The following is a 21,537-nucleotide window of genomic DNA, read 5'->3' on the forward strand; positions in this document are numbered from 1 at the left end:
TCATTGTTACAGCTCTTGGGAATATGGTTATTGAGGCCCAAATTATGACTGGAACGCACACAGGACGTACAGTTTTGATACCTCGTATTAGCCAAACTCTTAAGAATACAAAATTACCTTTTACAATGGAAAGGAGGCAACTCCCTATTAAAATATGCTAAGCTATGACTATCAACAAGAGCCAGGGTCAGACTTTATCCTCTGTTGGTGTTTATCTTAAAAACCTGTCTTCACCCATGGTCAACTCTATGTTGCTGTCTCTCGTGTCAATTCGAAAAAGGGCTGAAGATGCTAATAGAGGATGATGATGGAAATTGTACAGACACCACAAGAAATATTGTTTACTCCGAAATTTTTTCTAATATATAGCTACTGCTGTAATTGAATGTATTCCTATAAACAACTAAAATATTATGTGAAAAGGTGATTACTCCTTTTGTGCTTTCCCTGCAGATGTATTTTTCCAATAAATTGTTTACTAAACACAAACTGTTTAAAATGCAGGACCACTATGTCTTTCAGCCAGCTCTCTAGTTTAACTCCTAAAGATAAGCTGAAAACAATTTGTGTGAAAGTATCAAGAAAATGGGAGTTTCGAGGGCTTAACGATGATGGACCTCTGCAGCATGTTGATCTAGTGCTTGTAGATGATCAGGTTGCGCACCTGTGCACTTCTGATTGTTATTTTTGTACTATGCCATCAATTGACTTTTTAAACACAGTGACTTTATAGGACATATAATAATGGATTCTAACTATTTAAATTTTCCATTTTTTCACTCAGGGTAATTCTATTTATGCTGAGATCCCAGCATCTGAGGCAGAAAGACACAGCTCAACTCTTGAAGAAGGGAAAATATATATTATGAGCAGATTCAGAGTTTGCAATGCCAAGAATTATTGCAAGTCTTTACCAGGCCCTTACATGTTGGAGATTACATGCCACACTCGGATTAATTTAGCACGTGAAACAGCAACATTTCCAGAGTATGTTTACTTCTTAACACCTTTTGATGAGATTCCAGGATATATTGGAGACAAGAAAAAATTTCATGGTAACCACCTTTACTATCTACATCATAAGAAACAGCTAGAACAGTTGTTCAGGAATAATTCTATTTGTTTTATGTAGATGTACTTGGCTTCCTTGTACAAATCAATGAACCAGAATGGGTTCATTTTGCTAACCAAGCAACGCCTGCATTGCGAAGGGACATAGTCATTAGAGATGACAAGTACAGTACAACAGCATTCCATATTTCACAATCATTTTGGATATATTTTTAATTTCCGCAATTCTCATGCTCACACAACATTTTTGCTCGTAATGCTCTTTTAATTGCTCTTTGCTTAAATAGGCATGTGGAACTAAAAGTATCTATATGGGGTCGTCGTGTTAGAGATTTCTTGCCCACTGATATGGCAATAGAATCTAGCAATAATCCCATTATTCTGCTTCTAACTGGATGTTTAGTCAAGTTATACCAAGGTAATATAAACTTTTTTCCCACAATTGGAAATGCAATTTGATTTTAATTTAGACCGCATTCGGCAAGACGAAATACGCATGTTGACTAATTATTTCGTGTTTTAATTAATAAAGGCCAACCTTACCTGAGTGGAAGTTCTGCATGCCATTGGTATTTTAATCCAAATATACCTGAAGCAGAAGTTCTACTCAGATCGTAAGCATTTAAATAAAAGAACTCTCTATTATTTGCAGATGAACTAAATTAATTAATTTTAAATAATTTTTAATCGCCAAACTCTGTTTGTTTTTGGATTTTAGCTTGCATGGAAGTGACATAGCAATAAGACGTGTTGGTACTCCTCTTGTTGATGCAACTCAACCAGCGCCTAGACCTGTTGCGCAAAGTATGACTTTACAAAAAATGCAGGAGATCGATCCATATGAATTTCCAGTAAGATAGAACCCTGACATTCTTTACAGTTTAGAATGCCACATTAGTATTCATCTCAAAATTAAATAGAATTGCCACGTGATTTACTTCTGCAGGAAAAAGGTTGCACATGTACTGTCACAATCTCAAGGTTGATTGACGATCGAACATGGTGGTTTCCTTCGTGCAACTTATGCAACAGATCTTACAAAGCTGATGGTGCAGACTATACATGTTATGAATGTGGCACAACTAACAAATATACATACAAGTATGTTCCTCTATCTGAATATGCTGGTTATTTGAAGATATTGCACACCAGTAGACAGTTTCTTAATTAACACAAAGCCCTACCTACAGGTACAAACTATGTTTCATTGCCACTGATGGGACTGATGAAGCTGAAATGATATGTTTTGGTGAGATTGGCCGTTGAATTGTCGGTAAATCTGTTGAAACTATCATGAGAGCCCCTAGAAGTCGTGATGGACTTCCTATGGATATTGCAGCTATAGTTTCTTCAAAGTTCACTCTCGCTGTAACCATGAGTGAAAAAAGCTTTAGGAACCCAAAGAAAACATATCAGATTACAGCAATAATTACAGCATTTGGGAAACAAAAGAATATTCCATACCATTTGCCAAATCAGATTCAGAGCAGTCAAACTGAAATAGCAGGCTCCTCAAGTTGTGCTAATACACCATCTAAACTTCTGCCCATTAATGAAGTTTACCTGCAGACGCCTCCTTCAAAGGAAGTTAGCCGCACACTTGCAAGGTAAGATACTGTCAACGATAGTATTGTTAACGGAATATTTGAGACAAATGTTTTGCTGTGGTACTTTCCTAATGGTCTACAATTTTATTGCAAACTTAAAGTCCGAATCCCGAAGATGAAGCTCACGAAAAGACAAAGAGAAAATTACTTCTGGAAGAAATAAATTTGGTATGCATATTGATACTCCATTCTTTGTTTATCTACAAAACTTTGGGTAATATGATAATATTTCATCTTCTTTTCTAGGAAGAAGACACAAATGCAGATACAGCTGCACAAAACTTATCACCCAATACCAATAACTCTGAAGATGTTGTTCATGCTGGTGTTAAAAGGTACGTTTCTGTAATGTGTTTACTTTACTTATTTCTGATTATTACAATTTGTACTCTCTCAGAGGAGCTACAGAATCAGAACCACTTACTGTCCCCAAAGCTACATCCTCCAAGGGATTACGAAGCCAGAAGAAATAAGAAAATTCACATGCTCCAAGGCTGCTGTGGAAGAGCAGAACTTCATCAAGTTACAACCAGCAACAATGCATCGTAGTTTATTTTATCCAAGTTAGAATATGCAGTGCCGTAGTGGGAAACCACTTTGGTAGAAAAGCGGTATAGATGCACATCCCTCTTAGTGATGATTAGCAGTAACAATAGCTGAATCATTCTGCAAGTATTAGCTGTCATTGTACTTTGAAGAACTCTAGCACTGTCTACACTCTGTGTACTAAGCTAATATTATCGTGCACTAATCCCATTTCGAGCATCATATATTTGCTTCCAAATAATCAATGTACCGAGGAATACCTATTATTAAGCTGATATAGCAGTCTACTAAATCTAAACTATATCTTACCCCTTGAATGTTACAAAGCTCCCAAATGTACTTTTTTTTACCCATTACATATAGACTGCAGCCCATTACAAATTACATAGCACATCTCATGAAACAGAGCCCCCAAAAGTATACTCTTTTTTTGGGCCATTTAATATGGACTGCAGCCCATTACAGATTACATGGTCCATCACATGAATATTCGACTTCATCTAAATTGAGATCCCTTACACTTTTTTTACCATCGTATATTACAAATTAATAATTAAACCAATAAACACCTCCGATCTACGCGCGCGCAACGCGCGCGCAATCCACTAGTGTAGAAACAGATGACACGGTCATCCTGACCGTTCTCCATTGTAACGCCCTGGAGCTATTCTCCCGGCCTCTGTATGCACGTTAGCTAGAATCTAGGAGCTTAGCTAGCAGCTCATGGCTCACGCACATGTATATGTAACGGTCTGTTCAGATGAATCAATCGTTGAGCATTCCATTCCAACTCTCTTCATGGTATCAGTCTAACCACGATCCTATTTTTCCCGGCTGCGCTCTCCCATGGCGTCGCGTTCGTCATCCTCTGACGGCTCCTCGGCGCACAGCTCCAACCCCTTCTTCCAGGCGCCGCCGGTGCCAATTCTTGCTGCCTCTGTCAACCTCATCAACATCAAGACCCATGTTCCGGTGACGCTGGACTTCGACGAGGGAAACTACGCCCAATGGAGCGCCTTCCTCGACAACACCTTCCTGAAGTTCGGCATCATCGACCATGTTGACGGCATGGTCGACGCCCAGAACCGCCTCCACGATCCAGAGTGGACCCAGATCGATCATTGCATCGTTTCTTTGGCTCTACTCCACGGTGACCAAGGGCATCATGGACACCGTCTTCTAGCCTCGGCGCACGGCGTTCTCCCTGTGAACAACGATCCGCAACCACTTCCTCGACAACGCCATGCACCGTACGGTCTACTCCCTTCAAGAATTCCACAGCCTGTTCCAGGGCGACATGACCGTCAACGACTACTGCAGCCGCCTCAAGAAACTCTTCGACATCCTGCGCGACGTCGGCCACCCGGTGTCTAACGCCGCGCTCGTGGTGAGCACTCTCCGCGGGCTCAACCCCAAGTTCACCAACGCCATCTCCGTACTCGGCTCCAGGACTCCGCCCCCCGACTTCCTCTTCGTTCGTTCATACTTGATCCAGGAGGAACGCCGTATGGCGAACACTCACAAGATGGAGGCTGCGACAGCCCTCCTCGCCACCGGCTCGTCCACTTCCTCTAGCCCGGGCAAGTCCACGTCACCTGCCTCCAACTTCTCCCCCAACAAGTTCGGATCCAAGAAAAAGAAGAAGTCCTATGATGGTCGCAGTCGCAACAATGCTGATGCTCCCCAACAGGGCCAAGCACCTCCCCAACAACAGCCCTGGGGCACCGCATACAATCCCTGGACCGGCGTTGTCCAATTCTGGTCCATGCCTCCGTGGCACGCCCCCGGCAGCAGCGTTCTTGGCCCTCGCCCAAACGCCAATCAGGCCCTGACGGCATCGTACCAAGCTGCTGCTCCTTCTGCCGGCATCCTCCCGCCTCCACAGCAGCAACTCTTGGCGTCACCACAGCTGCTCGCCGCCCTCCAGGGCGGCCCTGCTCTTGGCAGCTACTCCGGCGGCGGGGACTGGTTTCTCGACACCGGCGCCTCCACACACATGGCGTTCAACCCTGGTAATTTCTCCATTACTGCTCCCTGTTCATCCTCTTCCCACATTGTTTTCGGTAATGGTGCAACACTCCCTGTTCACCATACGGCACAAGTCTCTATTCCCACTCCAAATTCCACTTTGCATCTGAACAACATTTTGATACTCTTGTTAAAAATCTTATCTCTATTCGTGCACTAACCCGTGACAACTCTGTTACCGTGGAATTTGATCATCTTGGCTTCTTCATCAAGGATCTTCACACCAGGACGATTCTTCTCCGCTGTGATAGCTCCGGGGGCCTCTATCCGCTGCGCCTCCCCGCCAACAACACAGCTTATCATAACCTCCAGGCCGTGCACTCCACCGAGCTCTAGCATGCACGTCTGGGCCATCCTAGCGCTGCTACTTTGTCTCGCATTTTATCTTCTTTTGATTTCATCTGTCATAAAGAAAGTGATCACTCTTGCCAAGCATGCCGGCTGGGCAAACATGTGAGATTACCTTTTGCACAATCAAACAGCATTGCTTTTCTTCCTTTTCACTTGCTTCACTGTGATGTTTGGACGTCGCCCGTGCTCAGTAATTCAGGCTACAAGTATTATCTTGTGATACTCTATGACTGCACACATTTTGCATGGACCTTTCCGTTACGTCACAAATCCGACGTTTTGGCCACGCTCATCTCATTCCACGCCTACGTTGCCACACAGTTTCAGCTGCCCATTCTTTGCTTTCAAACCGACAATGGCAAAGAATTTGACAACCACGCTTGCCGATCCTTCCTCCGCACCCAGGGTATTCAGCTGCGCCTCACTTGTCCATACACATCACCGCAAAACGGCCGAGCTGAACGAGTCTTGCGTACCCTCAATGACATGGTCCGCACATTGCTCGTTGACGTCGCTCTACCACTCAGTTTTTGGCCTGACGCCCTCGCTACGGCAACTTTCCTGCTGAACCGACGCCCGTGCCGGACGAGAAATAGCGCTTCTCCCTTTCACTCTCCTCTTCGGGCGCTCGCCGGAGTATGATCGGCTTCGCGTTTTCGGTTGCAAGTGCTATCCAAACACAACATCCTCATCCCCTCATAAACTCGCCCCCCGTTCTATTCCGTGCGTTTTCATCGGCTATCCAGCCGAGTCAAAGGGATACAGATGTTGTGATCCGGTTTCTCGTCGCGGACTAACCTCTCGTCACGTTCTTTTCGACGAGACAATTTTTCCTTACCCGCACCGGCCGCGCCGCGACGCGCACGGCATGGCGTGCCCGGTCCCCAGAACCCGCACGGCGCTCCAACGGCCGCCCCTCTACAACAACCTGGGGCCGCCCCCGCGTCGCCGAGCCACGACAACCACGCCCAGCTCGACTCGCCACCAGTCGTCACCAACCCGACCTCCACTGCATCCCCACCCGCGGCACCATCGGCATCGCCTTCGCCATCGACACCGGCCGCCACGCCGTCGCCGGTATCATCTCCGTCTGCAGCACCTCCGAACCCAACGCACCACATGGTCACACGTGCAAAGGGGGCACCATCGTCCCCAACCCCCGCTACGCACACGTGGTCACTGCGGATGCCCTTCCCTCGGTGCCGCGCTCTGTCCGTGCCGCCATGGAAGATGAATTCCGTGCACTGCAGGACAATCGCACCTGGTCATTGGTGCCTCGCCCTCATGGTGCCAACATCATCAGCGGCAAGTGGGTGTTCAGGGTCAAAACGAAGCCGGATGGTACTCTTGATCGTCGCAAAGCTCGTTGGGTTGTGCGCGGATTCAACCAGCGCGCCGGCGTGGACTTTGATCAAACGTTCTCCCCCGTCGTCAAGCCTGCCTCGATTCGCGGCGTCCTCACCGTTGCTGCATCAAAACAGTGGCCTGTGCATCAACTGGATGTCAAAAACGCGTTTCTCCATAGTCATCTTATGGAGCGCGTGTACTGCCAACAACCAGCTGGTTTTCTGGATGCCTCGCGACCAGATGATGTGTGCCTCCTCACCAAGTCGCTCTACGGCCTAAAACAAGCTCCCCGCGCCTGGTATCAACGGTTTGCCGGTCATCTCCGGTCTCTCGGCTTCTCTGCGACCACATCTGACACATCATTGTTTGTGTATCGGCAAGGCACTGCCACAGCTTATCTTTTTGCTCTATGTTGACGACATAGTGTTGACAGCTTCGTCACCTCACCTGCTACATCAGATCATTGCCAGCCTCAACAAAGAGTTTGCAATGAAAGATCTCGGTGCTCTCAGCTTCTTTCTTGGCATTCATGTCACCAGAACCAAAGACGGGTTCTTCCTTCATCAATCCAAGTACGCTGACGAGGTCTTTGATCGAGCTGGGATGAGCAACTGCAAGCCTGCTTCTAACACCTGTCGACACCAAAGCAAAAGACGTCAGCCTCGATGGTACACCTGCAACTGATGCAAGCTTCTACAGAAGCATCGTGGGTGCGCTACAATACTTGACCCTGACCCATCCGGAACTTGCATATGCAGCACGTCAAATCTGCCTCCATATTCACGCTCCGACTGACAAGCACCGGCTACTCGTCAAACGGATCCTCAGGTACATTCGCGGCACCACTGCTCATGGCATTCAGTTACATGGTTCTTCCTCAGCGAGCTTGGTGGCCTATTCCGACGCCGATTGGGCTGGCTGCCCGGACACTCGGCGATCAACATCCGGCTATTGTGTATTCTTTGGCGACTCCTTGATCTCATGGTCCTCTTGTCGGCAAACGACCGTGTCTCGCTCTAGCGCTGAAGCTGAGTACCACGCTGTGGCAAATGCAACTGCTGAGTGCTGCTAGATCAGAAATCTTCTTCATGAGATGCACATCACCGTCGACAAGGCCACAATCGTTTACTGTGACAATGTGTCAGCATCATATCTCGCAGCGAATCCAGTGAATCATTGTCGGACTAAACATGTTGAGCTCGATGTCCATTTTGTCCGTGAAAAGGTTGCTTTGGGTCAACTACGTGTTCTCCACGTACCAACATAGCAGCAATTTGCAGACATCATGACTAAAGGGCTTCCATCTGCTGCATTTGATGAGTTCCGAAACAGTCTCTGCATTCGAGCACTCGATGCACACACTGAGTGGGGGTGTAGAAACAGATGACACGGTCATCCTGACCGTTCTCCATTGTAACGCCCTGGAGCTATTCTCCCGGCCTCTGTATGCACGTTAGCTAGAATCTAGGAGCTTAGTTAGCAGCTCATGGCTCACGCACATGTATATGTAACAGTCTGCTCAGATGAATCAATCGTTGAGCATTCCATTCCAACTCTCTTCAGGATATGATAGTGAGCCCCTTTTCTCCTCGATGCAGCCTTGATTTCTCGTTTGCTGTTTTTGATCATGGACTCTTTACAGAGGAGAGTTATCTATTACGTTCGAATCGTTAAATATTTCTGACCTGCATGTAGCAGCTGTAGCCTATCCTCTTGAAGCATCGTGGTGGCGGCAGCACGCCGGCCGAACCACTGGCGCGCCCTTCTCCCTCACGCACGACTGCCTGATTGCCTCTACTGGTGCTTGCAGCACCTCTTTTGGGGGGGGCACATCCTCATGGAACCTTGACAGCCATGGGGATCCTATTGCCAAACCCAACTTGGGAGGTTTCGTTAGCGGTGATATCCGTTTTTAAGGTATATCATTTCCTTTCTTGGTTCTTTGATTAGATTGTTTCATTTTCGAATGAGTTCTGCAATTCGTTCCCCCTCAGATCTGTTCTTGTGTGCCCTCAATTCCAAATTGCACGCTAACTAGTCCATGTTTTCCACTCTAATTTATCCACTTTTAGGCAATTAACCTGTACTATTAGTAGCTTTCTTGTGGGATTTGGAGGGTACAAGCGTTGCCTTCATAAAGATGAAAAAACTCATTTTTCCCCAATGGCTACGTCAATTGGGGCAATATCAAGCTAGAATGGTTTTAGTACAAGCAATAATGTAGTCGTAATTTTCAAATCATCAAAAATCATCATTGTGCTTCCACATCGCAACTCGCAAGGCAGATGCATCTATAGTAGTATTTTTCATAATTCAGTGTAGTATTCTATTCATATTCAAGTAGTTTATTTTTCACAATTTAGAGAAGTATTTTCGTAACTTTGAGTAGTAATTTTTATAATATAGAGTAGTACTTTTTGCGCTTTATAGTAGTTTATTGTGACATCCAGGTAATAAGGGATATAAATACTAAACTCTAGTGTGAAATAGACATGTTTGATATGGGTAGGATAAAGGGCTAGGGGTATATTTGTAATTTCTATGCAATATAGGTTTTTAAGTGCAAGATGTGTGGATTGGAAGGTAGCTTTGAAACCTAGGGGAAATATAATATTAGGTGTTAAATTTATGTTATTATAAGAAAAATAAGCCCTTAAGTATGAATAGGGACCTACTTGATAATAAACATAAACCATAAGATCTTTTATGCAAAGTAGCTGTGAAATAAAAGTAACTTTCATGTTTACCTGAGGGCCTACTTGTAAAAGTACTAGTCATCATGACATTTCATGAATATTTGCAAATATATCAAAAATTTAATCAAAATCTCTTTTGGTAAGGACAGGGGTAATTTAAATTCTACCTTGCTTAAAATTCAACATGTAATATTGCAAGCTTTGAGTTTTTGAATTTGAGTCCTAAAGCAAGTTTGTAGAGTTTGAAAAACTCTACAACTTTCATTTTGGACTTTTCCTCATTTGATCTTTAGATCAGTGAGAAATTTTAGTTTACTAAGAGACCCCTGAACTTTTCAAGTTTTACAAACCAATCCCTGGACTTTTGCCCTCTCCTCCTGCCTCTGAACACCTCTGCTCCCTCTGCTTCCCGCTCTGCCGCCGGCGCAGGACATTCCCCCTGGCCGCTGCCTACCCTCGCCGCCGTTCAGCTCCTACCTACTCTCTCCCCACGCGTCCCCCTACTCCTGCCGCCGCTGTAGCCCTTCCCCGGTGTCCTCTCCTGCGCGCCACAGTGCTCCTGAGTGCTTGCCGGCCGCCACCTCGCCGCCCGCCATCCGGAGCGCAGCCGTGGCCATCCCTTTCTCTATTCTTTTTCTTCTCTTCTGCAAACCCAGTGAGGCTACAAACCCGACCGAACTTTCCCTTTTTCCTTTAGCTGCATTGCCCTTCTTCCTCCTCGCGACACCGAGCCGCCGTCGTTGTTTCTCACCGGAATACTCCCCAAGCGCACCACCTCGCCCAAATTCAATTGGCCAGCTGCTTCTCCACCCTCTTCCCCAGCTCCTCGACTTGATCTAGCCCAGTCCCCAACCTTCCTCCGCCGGAATTGCCCTCACCCCGAGCCGCCGCTCACCGGAGCCGTCCGAGCTCGACCCCGTCGTCGACAGCTCCCTCCGCTTGAACTCCGGCTCCTCCAGGTATACAGATCGACTCCCCGTAGCACACCGATGCTCGTGCGCGTGTTTGACCTCCATGTTCGCCGGCCCTTCGCCGGGAACGGCGATGCGCCGCCACGGCCGCCGCACCCTCCCGTCGTCGGCCATGTCCCACTGCTACCCATCGAGCACACCCCCTTCCCGTGCACTCCCTGGGTCCCGTAGGTCGTGTTTAGCCCGTCCTCCTCGCCGGAAAGCTCGCCGCCAGCGAGAACACCACCTAAGCCGATCGGCCGGCCATCGCCAAGGTCGGGCAGGGACCCATCTGCAAATAGATTTCTCGCCCCAGGGACCCCAGTGCAAGAACGCCCGAGACCCCCCCCCCCCTAAGTTTGCTATTATTTCATGTGATGCTGCTGCCGTCTTGTAAATTTCATAACAAACGGTAGAAAAATCCAAAAATTACAAAACTAATTTTACTAGAAACTAGATTTTAAATCCTACAACTTTTGTTAAATGAATTTGGTTTGAATCTGAGTATTTTTGAATCTATTTTAAATCTAAGATAAGGGAGTATAATGTCCATGGCTTTTACATGTTAACTTTGTTGATCATGATTTTAGGTATACAATTTCTATAAATTATGTATGAATTGCTGTGAAATTTTCAAACCTAATTTTATCTTGTAACTTAAATTCTTTTAAGTTGATCAAATTCAATTTGTTTTATAATAGAATTACCTAAGCATACCTATTAAAACTTAACCAATTAGATCTCTTGGTCATAATCTTTTAAGTATGTAATTGATCTATGTTTAAATTTTCAAAACTTTATAATTTTATTTACCCAAGGATTAAAATTCAAATTTGATTTTGAGTCTAAACTTAAAATATTTTAATGCTTGTTTTCAATTAGTTTAATGCTATAGTCCTAAGTTGAATATAAATGATAATTCAAAACTAGGATTCCTTTTTGTGCCATGAGTACTTGAGTGTTAGCCTTTTTGGATTACAACTTATTGTAAAATAAAATAAAAGGGTATACATTCCTTAATTTTATATCTTTGCATATCATGTAGACCCAACTACTTTCGCCAACGGTGATTACGAGCTGATCGCGGACCAAGCCGTGGAAATTCCTGCAGACCCCGGAGACGCCGTCGAAAGTCTAACTGAAGCTCCAAACCAAAGTTCGGAAAACCTTGACCCTACTGCCCCGAACCCTACGCAAGAAGGCAAGCCCCGGATATAACCCACTATTTTATTTACACTGCAATCTATATCTATTACAGATTTCTATGCATTAAGTTCTCAGGAGTTGCTTGAAACCTTAGTTGCATTCTCCTAGGAACCAATGTGATGGATACTAGCACTTGAGTCCGAATAGCTGCTACGCTAATAGGACCGGTAGAAGTCGGGTGATTTCCTGTCACTCGCGCGACATAGGAGTTGTAATGTTTATATTCCTGCAATCACTATAAGGATGACAGACGGGAAGAATATGAAGTATCATGGTTGAGATGGTACCCTGTCTGTGTTGCGGAATTTGATAAGGTCGCAGTGTGTGGTAGCGGTGGTTAAGCGTTTGAAAGTACTAGCCACATGCCGCAAAATATGGTAAGCGGTAAGCCTAGTGACCAATCGGCCCGAGGAGTGGACATACCTCCCACCACTCGTATTTTGGTTCTTCCTGTTACTCGATTCGATGTGTAGGAATACGTGTTGCTGGGCAACCAGGAGTACGGTCATGTAGTCGCGTTACAGGCGTATGTCCTGCACTTTGGAAGTGCGTATGGTCCTGCAGTCGCTTGTAGTGGCTCTGATCCACGAGTCGGAATGAAAGGCAAACGGTTGCTTCGGAACGACCCTTTGGTGTTCCAAGCGTGTGAGTTAGGTTTATCCTTGCAAGATTGAAAATTCGATTCAGAATCGTCCGTTTCTCGCGGAGATTGAGACTACTTGATCCCTTTACCACAGAGTAACAAGAGCAATGTTATGATTATCAAAGATGATGTTTGGTTAAAGATTTTACCATGCTTGAGTAGTTATAGGTGCTTACCTAGAATAGATAATCAACTAGAACCTGAAGGCTAAATTTTGAAATTAAGGATCTACTCTTTGTTGCTTTTCAGCTGAAAATAAACCCAGAACCATTGAAATGCCTTCATGAGTCTAGTTACGGGCTAAAGTATACCCAATCCCGGGTAAGCTTTGCTGAGTATTAGAATACTCAGTCTTGCCTTGTAACTTTTGTTCAGGTAATCCTCCTGATGACTCAGCACTGCCTGTACCGTGGCCGTATCCCCTGCCTGATGGTTGGTCCGTGGAGTGGGACCCGTCCCCGGCCAACGCAGACTCCTTCGAATGATGTCATGCCAGGGCGAGCATGACATCCACAATGACGACATGTACAATACCGTACTTTGAATTCCGCTGCTTGACCTGAAACTTACATCCGTTTTGTAATATTTTCCCCAGTTGGGAAAGCTATGTCACTTTTAAACACTCATGTAATATATCTGCCTGTGATGTAAAATGTGATGGCATTTGTATCTCTGGACTCGCCTTCGTGCGGGGTACCTTGTTGATCCTGTTTTTGGTGGTTTATCGGGACGTTACCCGACAGGCCAAGAGATTATACCGTTTGAAGCACGTCGGAGCCCGCAAAAGTGGACTCGCGTACTTGAGCCGGTGTAATTCGAGTTGGTTCTGCCACATTTATAACTTGTGAATCATGCGATCATGAGGTCATGCTGCCACACACAACTGTACGACCACTTCAGCGGTCCATTTGAAGTCATACTATGGTGGAAATAATTCTAAAATATTTTTTTCTTGCATATTTTGAAAATGATTGGACCCTACATCTCTGTTGGTTGAAAAACTCTACTTGGCCTGCATTTTATTCAGCGACATGCAAAATTACGGCATGTTCTCTACCAACATACTTTTATTTTATCCAAGGACTAATTCCCCCTTGTCGTACATGCAGATTGCATCAGATATGCAAACTGTAGACCCCCTCAGACTCCAGCCATGGTGGGGAATAGAACGGAAACTAGGAAGTTCGTGTAGGAGGGCTTATCTGCCATCTACCATACCGCTGCACCGCTTGGCTTCATCATCAATTCACAACATTCCCAGCACAAACTACACTTAAATTTTGTCTATTATAACAGCATGTTGTGCTCACTCTAGGAAAAAGTGGGCAATTTCAATATGTTTGTGTGATAAGCTTGTACGGCACTTAAACTTGGTTGAATCAAATTCTATGTGATCGGCCAAGTGATTTTTGAGATCTTTGTTACATGTAACAGATATTACTTCTTGTTTGGTGGTGCAATTTTGAAGTTAAAAAGATTATTACGGTCAAGTTGTAGTTAAAATACTGCTCTAAGTTTTAAAAATTACTTCAAGTCATCGTAGATTGGAAAAAATAAAATTTAAAATAAAGAAATGAATATTACTTACCCCAAAAAATTACATCTTGGGGATTGTTGAGAAATGAATATTGCTCATAGAAAATAAAGAAAATGCTTCTGGGAATAATTGGTCAAATACGCAAGGATTAATATTTTAGAGACTTGAGGAGTAACCTTGTATAATAACAAATAAATTTTCACAATTCTGTTTACATATACAAACGTCTACGACTAAGCATTTCAAGTTTCAATACTAGTTACTCCCTGCTCAGCAGTCTATAAAATATATTGAGTCAAATTATTTTGTGTTATGCATAAGTACTCCTTGTTTGTATGGTAATTACTCCCAGGCGTATCCCACTTTGAAAGTTTGAACCAATCACATGGAAATAAATTTCAGAGATCTATGCATACGAATCCACCAATATGAGTAGCAACTCAATTAATGCACCCATATATTCCTCCCTGAAATAATTTTTACGGCTGCGGAGGCATCAAAACCTGTCCAGGCCGTAAAACGTACATGACAGGGATAGATATGAACTCATGAAATTCATCATAAACGATAGTAAACGTAATTGGGTTTCATCAGGGGATTTTAATTCCAGCAATGATTGCGAGCACCGTTAATTGAGCGATAATCATATTCACGGGAGCCATTCAAGTCACTCCACAGCACGCATGGAATTAAAAGAGCAAATTCCAGTTGATCGGTCAACTGGGCATTTAATCCGATCTTGTAGGCACCTGCAAAAACCTTTTTCACTCACTGCGAATGCAGCGGAGTAATTTTAAATCGCTGGAGCTCAGATGGACTGTCACACTCTAAAATATTTAATTTTAGTATGTGAATATCTTTTAGAATGTGTTCACCCATCGATAGGATTTTCGGGAATTTTTCAGATTTTTCTAGCAATTATTCTCATTTTCTCTAGAGTAAAATTCATTTATTTGAAGGCTCTAAAATCTTTTTCACGAGATCCAAGTATTTGATTTGGACTCGTCTGTCCTACGATTTTTTCCAAAATTTTTCGGATCCTCAGGATATATTTTTCGTAGTTTAAAATATTTATCTAGACTTTTCTAGATTATTTTAAGTCTGGATATATCTTTTCAAAAATAAATTCGTTTTCTTTTCATCTCGAGCCGGATTCAACTCGTTTTGGGTCTAGTCTGCCCTAAATTCTAGAATCATGCCCCGCGCAAGCTTGAGCTTGGCCACCGTCCTTCCATCGTTTATTGTTTTCCTATCGACAAAAGAAAATATAAATCCAAAGCTTCTAGTTGAAGTACCGAAGCAAACACTTATATTTTTTGCTTTTGCCCTTCCTTTCCGTAGCTTAAATTGCTTGTCGGAGCTGGCTGATGTAACACCCTAATTTTCAAATTAGGAATCTACATAAATTTTGCTAGATTTTTTGCAGGATCCATAAGGTTTTATTCAAATTCTTTTAATTTTAGAATATTTACCGTGAATTAACAATAATTTCTTAACCATAAAAAGAAATATAAGGAAATATAGGTCTGGTGCATTTCATGCCGTATTGCATTATTTTATTGCTTATCTTTTATTTGAATTTAAATTTTAAATTCAAATTTAATTATATTTGAATGCAATTCTTTTTCTCTCTCTCTTTTTCTCCTCTTAGCCCCGGCCCACTTCCCTCTCTCCCTTTTTCCTTTCCCTTTCCCTTCCTCCCGCAAGGCCTAGCCCAGCAGGCCTTTTCCTTCTCCCCTACTTGACCCAGCCGGCCCAACCCCTTCTCCCCCTCCTTCCTCTCGCGCGGCCCAGCCAGCCGGCCGTTTCGCCTCCCTCTTTCCCAGCCCAGCGGCCTAGTCCGCCCCCTCCTCTTCTCACCCTTTCTCCCTCACCGCCAGATTGACCCGCCCATCGGGTCCATCCTTGACCTCGAGCCAGACTCGGGTTCGACCCCGAGTCCAGCTGCGGCACGCCGCCTTCACCGCGCGGCACCCTGAGCCCGCGCGTCGAGGCCTCCCCTAGGCTCCAATTTAAGGTGCCGCACCCGTGCCTTTGACCCCTCGTCAAGCCGCAGCCGTCGCCCTTCACCTCGCAAACCCTAGCCGTGCCGAGCTTGCCGCCGCCGCACCTTGGCCGCCCGACGCCTCGCCGCCTCGCCGCTCCTCTGTCGCCGCGAGCCACCGCCGGAGTTTCGCCTTGGGGTAAGGATCCTCGCCGGCCTACTTCCCCCCTTCTTCTTCCCTTCCCGTCGCGGCAATTGCTTGCCGTCGCCGCCTCGCCGCGCCTCCCCGTGGGCAGCCCGCTCCGGCCCTCGTCTTGCCAACCCGAGCCTCTAGATGCGTTCCCCATAGCGCCCTCATTCTCCTCGTGCTGCCCGCGCTTGAAACCGAGCCCGGATGGCCGTTTTCGGCCAAGTCCGGCGAGCTCGCCGCCGCCCCCCACCGTGCACCGTCGCCCGTGCCACCCCAGTCCCGCGCAGCCATCAGATCTCGATCCAACGGGTTAGATGTATCTAACCCGAGTCGAAACCAGTGTACCGGTCAAACCCTGAGTTTTACCGAAATCAACCCATGATCCACGATTGTTCAAAATTATTCACAAACAGATTCTTTTTCTTCCGCTCTAGCCCCTATCTTTTTTCTAAAATAGAACCTGCCGTCTCTAGCCCCTCCCTCTGCTTTTTAATCTAAACCCTAGATTTAAGATTTAATTATATTTTAGCCCTTGGTTTCTTTGTTCAGAGCCCTTTTAGTTTCAAATCTTCTACAAATAAGCCCCTGGAATCATGTTTTATCCATCACTTCTCCGTTTTAACTTTGTTTTCACCAATTCTCGCGCTCACGCGATCCTTGCAACGTGTACAATAGCGTTATAATGTTGTTTTGCTATGTTTACATTGTTTGGTATACTGTTTCTTATTTATTATATTTATTTGTTTGTATCTACTTGTGTGTTGCGATAGACGGTGCATAGTTCGAGGGTCCGCAAGAGCAAGGCTTTGAAGACGCCCTTGAGCAGCAGCAGCAGTACTTTGAAGAAGGCAAGTGGTTCTTGATCATATTTTGGTCCTAATAAATTTCTAAATACATATATTTACTTTATATACATGCATGTGTGTATAAAATGATGGATCCCAAACTAAGGATATGTCTAATTTCTTTTGAACTTTCTTGATTAAACCTATGTTGTTTACTTTATGTTGTAGCTAGACTAGTTGTTTTTTCTTAGAATTTGGTTGGATAACTTGGAAACCGCGCTACACTGGTTTTACTTCATGTTCTGAAATACCTTTATGGTGATAACTTTAATCATTGCATTAATTGGAACATGGAGAGCCAACCAGGAAAACAGTGCAACCACAATACTACATGGCTGTGGTCTTGGCTAATTAATTAGAAATTTTAGCTTATGATAATCTTACCGAAAGGGCAAAAGGGGTTGCATCGTTGGGGTATAGCTCGGTTCTCTTGAGGCTTTATGATATGTGGTCCTTGGTTAAGGTACTTTCTCATTAGGAAGGGTTACGACCGCTTTGACTCGAAATCTTAGCGGATTGCCATAAGTTAGGAAATCTTTATAAAGGCCTCATAGTAAATCCCTACCACTCACCTCGAAAGTGTTTAAGGGTCTTGCAAATTCGGCCACTAAGGGAAATACGAGTTGTGGGTAAAGTGTACAACCTCTGCAGAGTAAAAACTCATATATCAACAATGCTCACGGTTAAGAGCGGTTTGAACCCTCACATGATAATTGACTTGAGGATGATCTAAATTGATATTCTTTATTTATGTTGTTGTTATTTATCTCTTTTATTTAAGGGTTGGTATATACTTACACTTAGTTAATGCTTACTAAATAAAACTTTGCCAACTAAAAATGCTTATCGTAGTCAAACCATGTCACCTATTTCTTGATTGTGGCCTTGCATGTCATATAATTTACTCCACTTGCTGAGTACCAACCATAATTGTACTCACGCTTGCTTTATTGAAACCAATGCTGCTCAGAACAAGATAATTATCCGAAGTTCTCTGAAGATTTTGAGGAGTTCCAGACGTATGTCTTTCAGTCATCTGCATGTGAAGTTGAAGTTCCGCTGCCAGTTATAAACATTTATTCATTCGCTTAAGATTAAGACTTCCAGTCATGTAATAAAGTACTGTAATACTCTTTTTCGTTATGATATTGTTTCGGATATATACTTGTATTATCTATCATATGTGTGAACTTGATCCTGGCGCACACATGAGATGCATTCGGTTCCTTCCAAAATCGGGTGTGACAGCTGACCGCCTCTAACTGCCGATTGCCTTCCTCCACCGAATTGGAGTTATGTATCCAGAAGCTTTCATGTGAGATGAGGAAGCTCCCAAGCCATTTCCCTTTCTTTACCTCATTTTTTGTTCATCATTTCTTGTTGTAGGCAGGCCAAGCCACTGCATTCCCATCCTCCCTTTTTACTATGTCGTAGCCAACACCCTAAAATGCCTATTCCAGTTTCCCCGTTCTCTACCCTTTCTCCTCCAACAAGTCATGCTTGAAACGATGTCCCGTGGCTCGTTTCAGTGTCTTGTGCTGGTCCTTCATTGTCGTCACCGTCAACTTCGATGACCAGCACTGTCGCTCTAAAATCCTAGACTCAAGTTGATCCCCCTCAGCCCCCAGCCTTTTTCCTTCTCTCTTTACCCTTCTCTCCAGGCCTGAATTCTACCCATTGGCACGAATCAATCTCAGCCCAACCGAGCGCCCTTCGTTTCTTCTCTCTTCCTCGAAACAATGGCCAACCTATGCCCTTCTCCCTTGCCTTCTCTCTCTATGACGTTGTGGTCCCTCTTGTCATCTCCTCTTATCCGTTTTGTTTTCACCGCGATAACCATACCATGCAATGCTCGGTTTTCCTACGCGTGCGTGCTATGACTTGTTGGCCGAGTTCAATTTGGCCATGCTTGTTCGTCCTCATCGTACGCCTGTATGCCTGTATGCCACCTGCAGGCCGAGGTAGCATTTCGCCGTGTGCTCATTTTGAACTTCATTCGAGACTAAACGACTCACACTGCTATCCTCGACGTATGCGTCATGCAAACCCGACTGTTCACACCTTATGAAAAAGTGCAGCCCGCTCGACCCTTTTCTCCCTTCTTTCTCTTTCCAGTCTGCTCTCGGATCTATCCTGCTCGCCAGCCCGCGCCTCTACCTTTTTTCAGTCGACCCATTTTCAGTTCGGCCCACACAAACCTATCTTGGCCTAACCCGATCCTGCCAATAGCTTCCAGGCCAGATCAGCCTCTGCACAGCCTGCATCGTGCCTGCGTTGCTGCTGGAACCGTGGCATTCATGCCATGCCGAGCCTGGACGTTCTATCCCTATAAAACGCAAAGCCCTGCTGCCCAGGCGCCCTACCCTGCCGCCGCACTCTCCCTGCTGGGCGCCACCCTACCCTGCGGCCGTCGCCTTCCTGCACCCCGCTGCTGCGCTCTGCCCGTGAGACTCCCCATGTGCCCCCTGCAGCAGCAGCCCCCTTGCCTCGGTTGCCGCACAACCACCACCATCGTTCCCATCATCCCCCCAACCGTGCGTCGCCCCCACCTATTACCGCGTTCGTTCCATCTGCACTGCGCCCTACCCTGCCGCCGCACGCCCCCTACCCAGCGTCGCTGCCTAGGCGTGTTCGCCTCCCGTCGCCAAGAGTCGTGAGCGGGCGCCGCCAGGATGCAGCGCCCCTCCGCCCTCGCCCTCCCTTTTGCCGCGCCCTCGGCCCTGCGCCTCCTACTGCCGTGTCGACGCAGCCCCTGTGCTCGCGCGTCATCCAGGCTGGCGCCGCCACTCGTGTCCTCATAGAACAGACCGCGCCCCCGACCCCTTCCGGCTTTGATTCTTGCCGCCACGGTGAGTCTCCGTCGGCGGTAAGACATACAACGGAAACCCCTCGGCGTCCTCTCTCTTTTCCTCATCTTCCCGTGCTCTGCCGTGTCCTAGAAGGCCGGGGATTGGTGCTATAGTACCCACAGGTCTGCCATGGGGCTATTTCGAGCTTTTGCAATTTAGTCCCTGGAGGAATCTGTAACTTCTACATTTCTTTTTGTGCCTTACAAAGTCTGTAGAAAACCCCCTAATAGATTAGATATTTTCAACCCAGCCCCACCCATGGTCTTTTTCAAGATCTAACCTTGTCCTTCGACTAATTTGCGAGCACTATTTCGTGTGTCTTGCAAAAGTTTTCAGCTAGTCCTTCGCGTCTACGTTTAATCGCGACTAGGTCCTTGCAGCCTCGTTCCTATCGTAGGTTCCACGTTTTAGATCCGTTTTGATCCGTTCTTGCTACGTTAGCTTTGTTTTAGCATGAGCTATCGTGTAGTAGCGTTGTTGTACCGTAGCTTGAGTTTCATAATTAAAATTAGAATTAATCTTATTAATATCCTCTCATCTATTTTTCCTAAATAAAATCTAATTAAGTCTTTACTCCGGTTTTCATAATTAATGTTAACTTGATTAATATCAACTAAAATGTGTTTGTAATTTAATTTGTTTAGTTCAACACGAACCCTAAAGTTCGACGTTTAGATGCTCTCACCAGTTTCTTTTCTAACTAATTATTTAATTAGTGTAATATATACATAGACAATTACAAATAAAATTGGACTAAGTTCTACATCGTTTTCATAAATGCAAATATAATAAGAGTTAATTATATTGAAGGATAATTTCTTTCAAATATCCTTTATGTCAGACCCGGGACCACAGGAGTGCGCACATGGCTTACATATTCTAAGATAAGGGATGGGACGTGGTCCACGCCCTATATCAGTTGTAACTACTCATACCGAACTAGAACTAGTCGGGAAGGAAACTACCCGAATAGTATTCGGGTAGGACTCCTAAGCTCGTATCTGGCCATGATTTCGATGTAACCCTGTCCCCCCAGTTTATATAGGGCGGGCAGGGACCCTCTTCAAACAGAGATACGCCTAAGGCAATATAAATCACCACACAGGACGTAGGGTATTATGCTCTCGGTGGCCCAAACCTATTTATACTTTATGTTCCTTGCACCTTCGAGTTCCTGATCTCGGCGACACCCCACCTACAACTCACCACCTCGGGGGTATCTCTCAGTGGGCTTGGCGGTAAAACACCAACAGCTGGCGCGCCAGGTAGGGGTGTTCATCGAGCATCACCGGAGAACTCGATGGCATCTTTCGACTTTACTAGCGCCGTGCTCGACGAGGGCACAACTTTCATTTTCGGCTCCTAGGTCTACATTGCCAACGGTTCAGGTGGCTACAACAGCCGCCTGGCCGACACCAAGGAGCCGGAGGTGCCAACTGCACCATCACGTTGCGACACCGACGGTCTCGGCGGAATTCAATTTTCCGATCTAATCGGAAAACACGCGAGTCACCTCGGAGCGATCCCATGTCCACAGGTCAACGCTGATGACCTGATCGCCGGAGTGGACCGGGTCGACCGCAACATCGCTGCGTGCATCAAGCTTGCAGAGGCTACCCTTTAACACTTCGGTGACCAGCTTCCCCCAATTAGCCCTGAGATTTCTTGCACTTTTTTCGCTACTCCT

General features: G+C 45.4%; 1 protein-coding gene across 1 annotated transcript; it reads left to right on the forward strand.

Annotated features, from left to right (window-relative positions):
• Window positions 1–511: 511 nt before the first annotated feature.
• Window positions 512–3,151, forward strand: LOC112873165. Its single transcript, XM_025936184.1, has 8 exons — window positions 512–655; window positions 785–987; window positions 1,790–1,922; window positions 2,018–2,172; window positions 2,262–2,320; window positions 2,411–2,439; window positions 2,925–3,013; window positions 3,076–3,151. The coding sequence occupies exons 1-8, from the start codon at window positions 512–514 to the stop codon at window positions 3,149–3,151; spliced, it is 888 nt and encodes a 295-aa protein (XP_025791969.1).
• Window positions 3,152–21,537: the final 18,386 nt, after the last annotated feature.

The sequence above is a fragment of the Panicum hallii genome, chromosome 9 (genome assembly GCF_002211085.1).
Source record: "Panicum hallii strain FIL2 chromosome 9, PHallii_v3.1, whole genome shotgun sequence".
NCBI classification, from domain to species: Eukaryota; Viridiplantae; Streptophyta; class Magnoliopsida; order Poales; family Poaceae; genus Panicum; species Panicum hallii.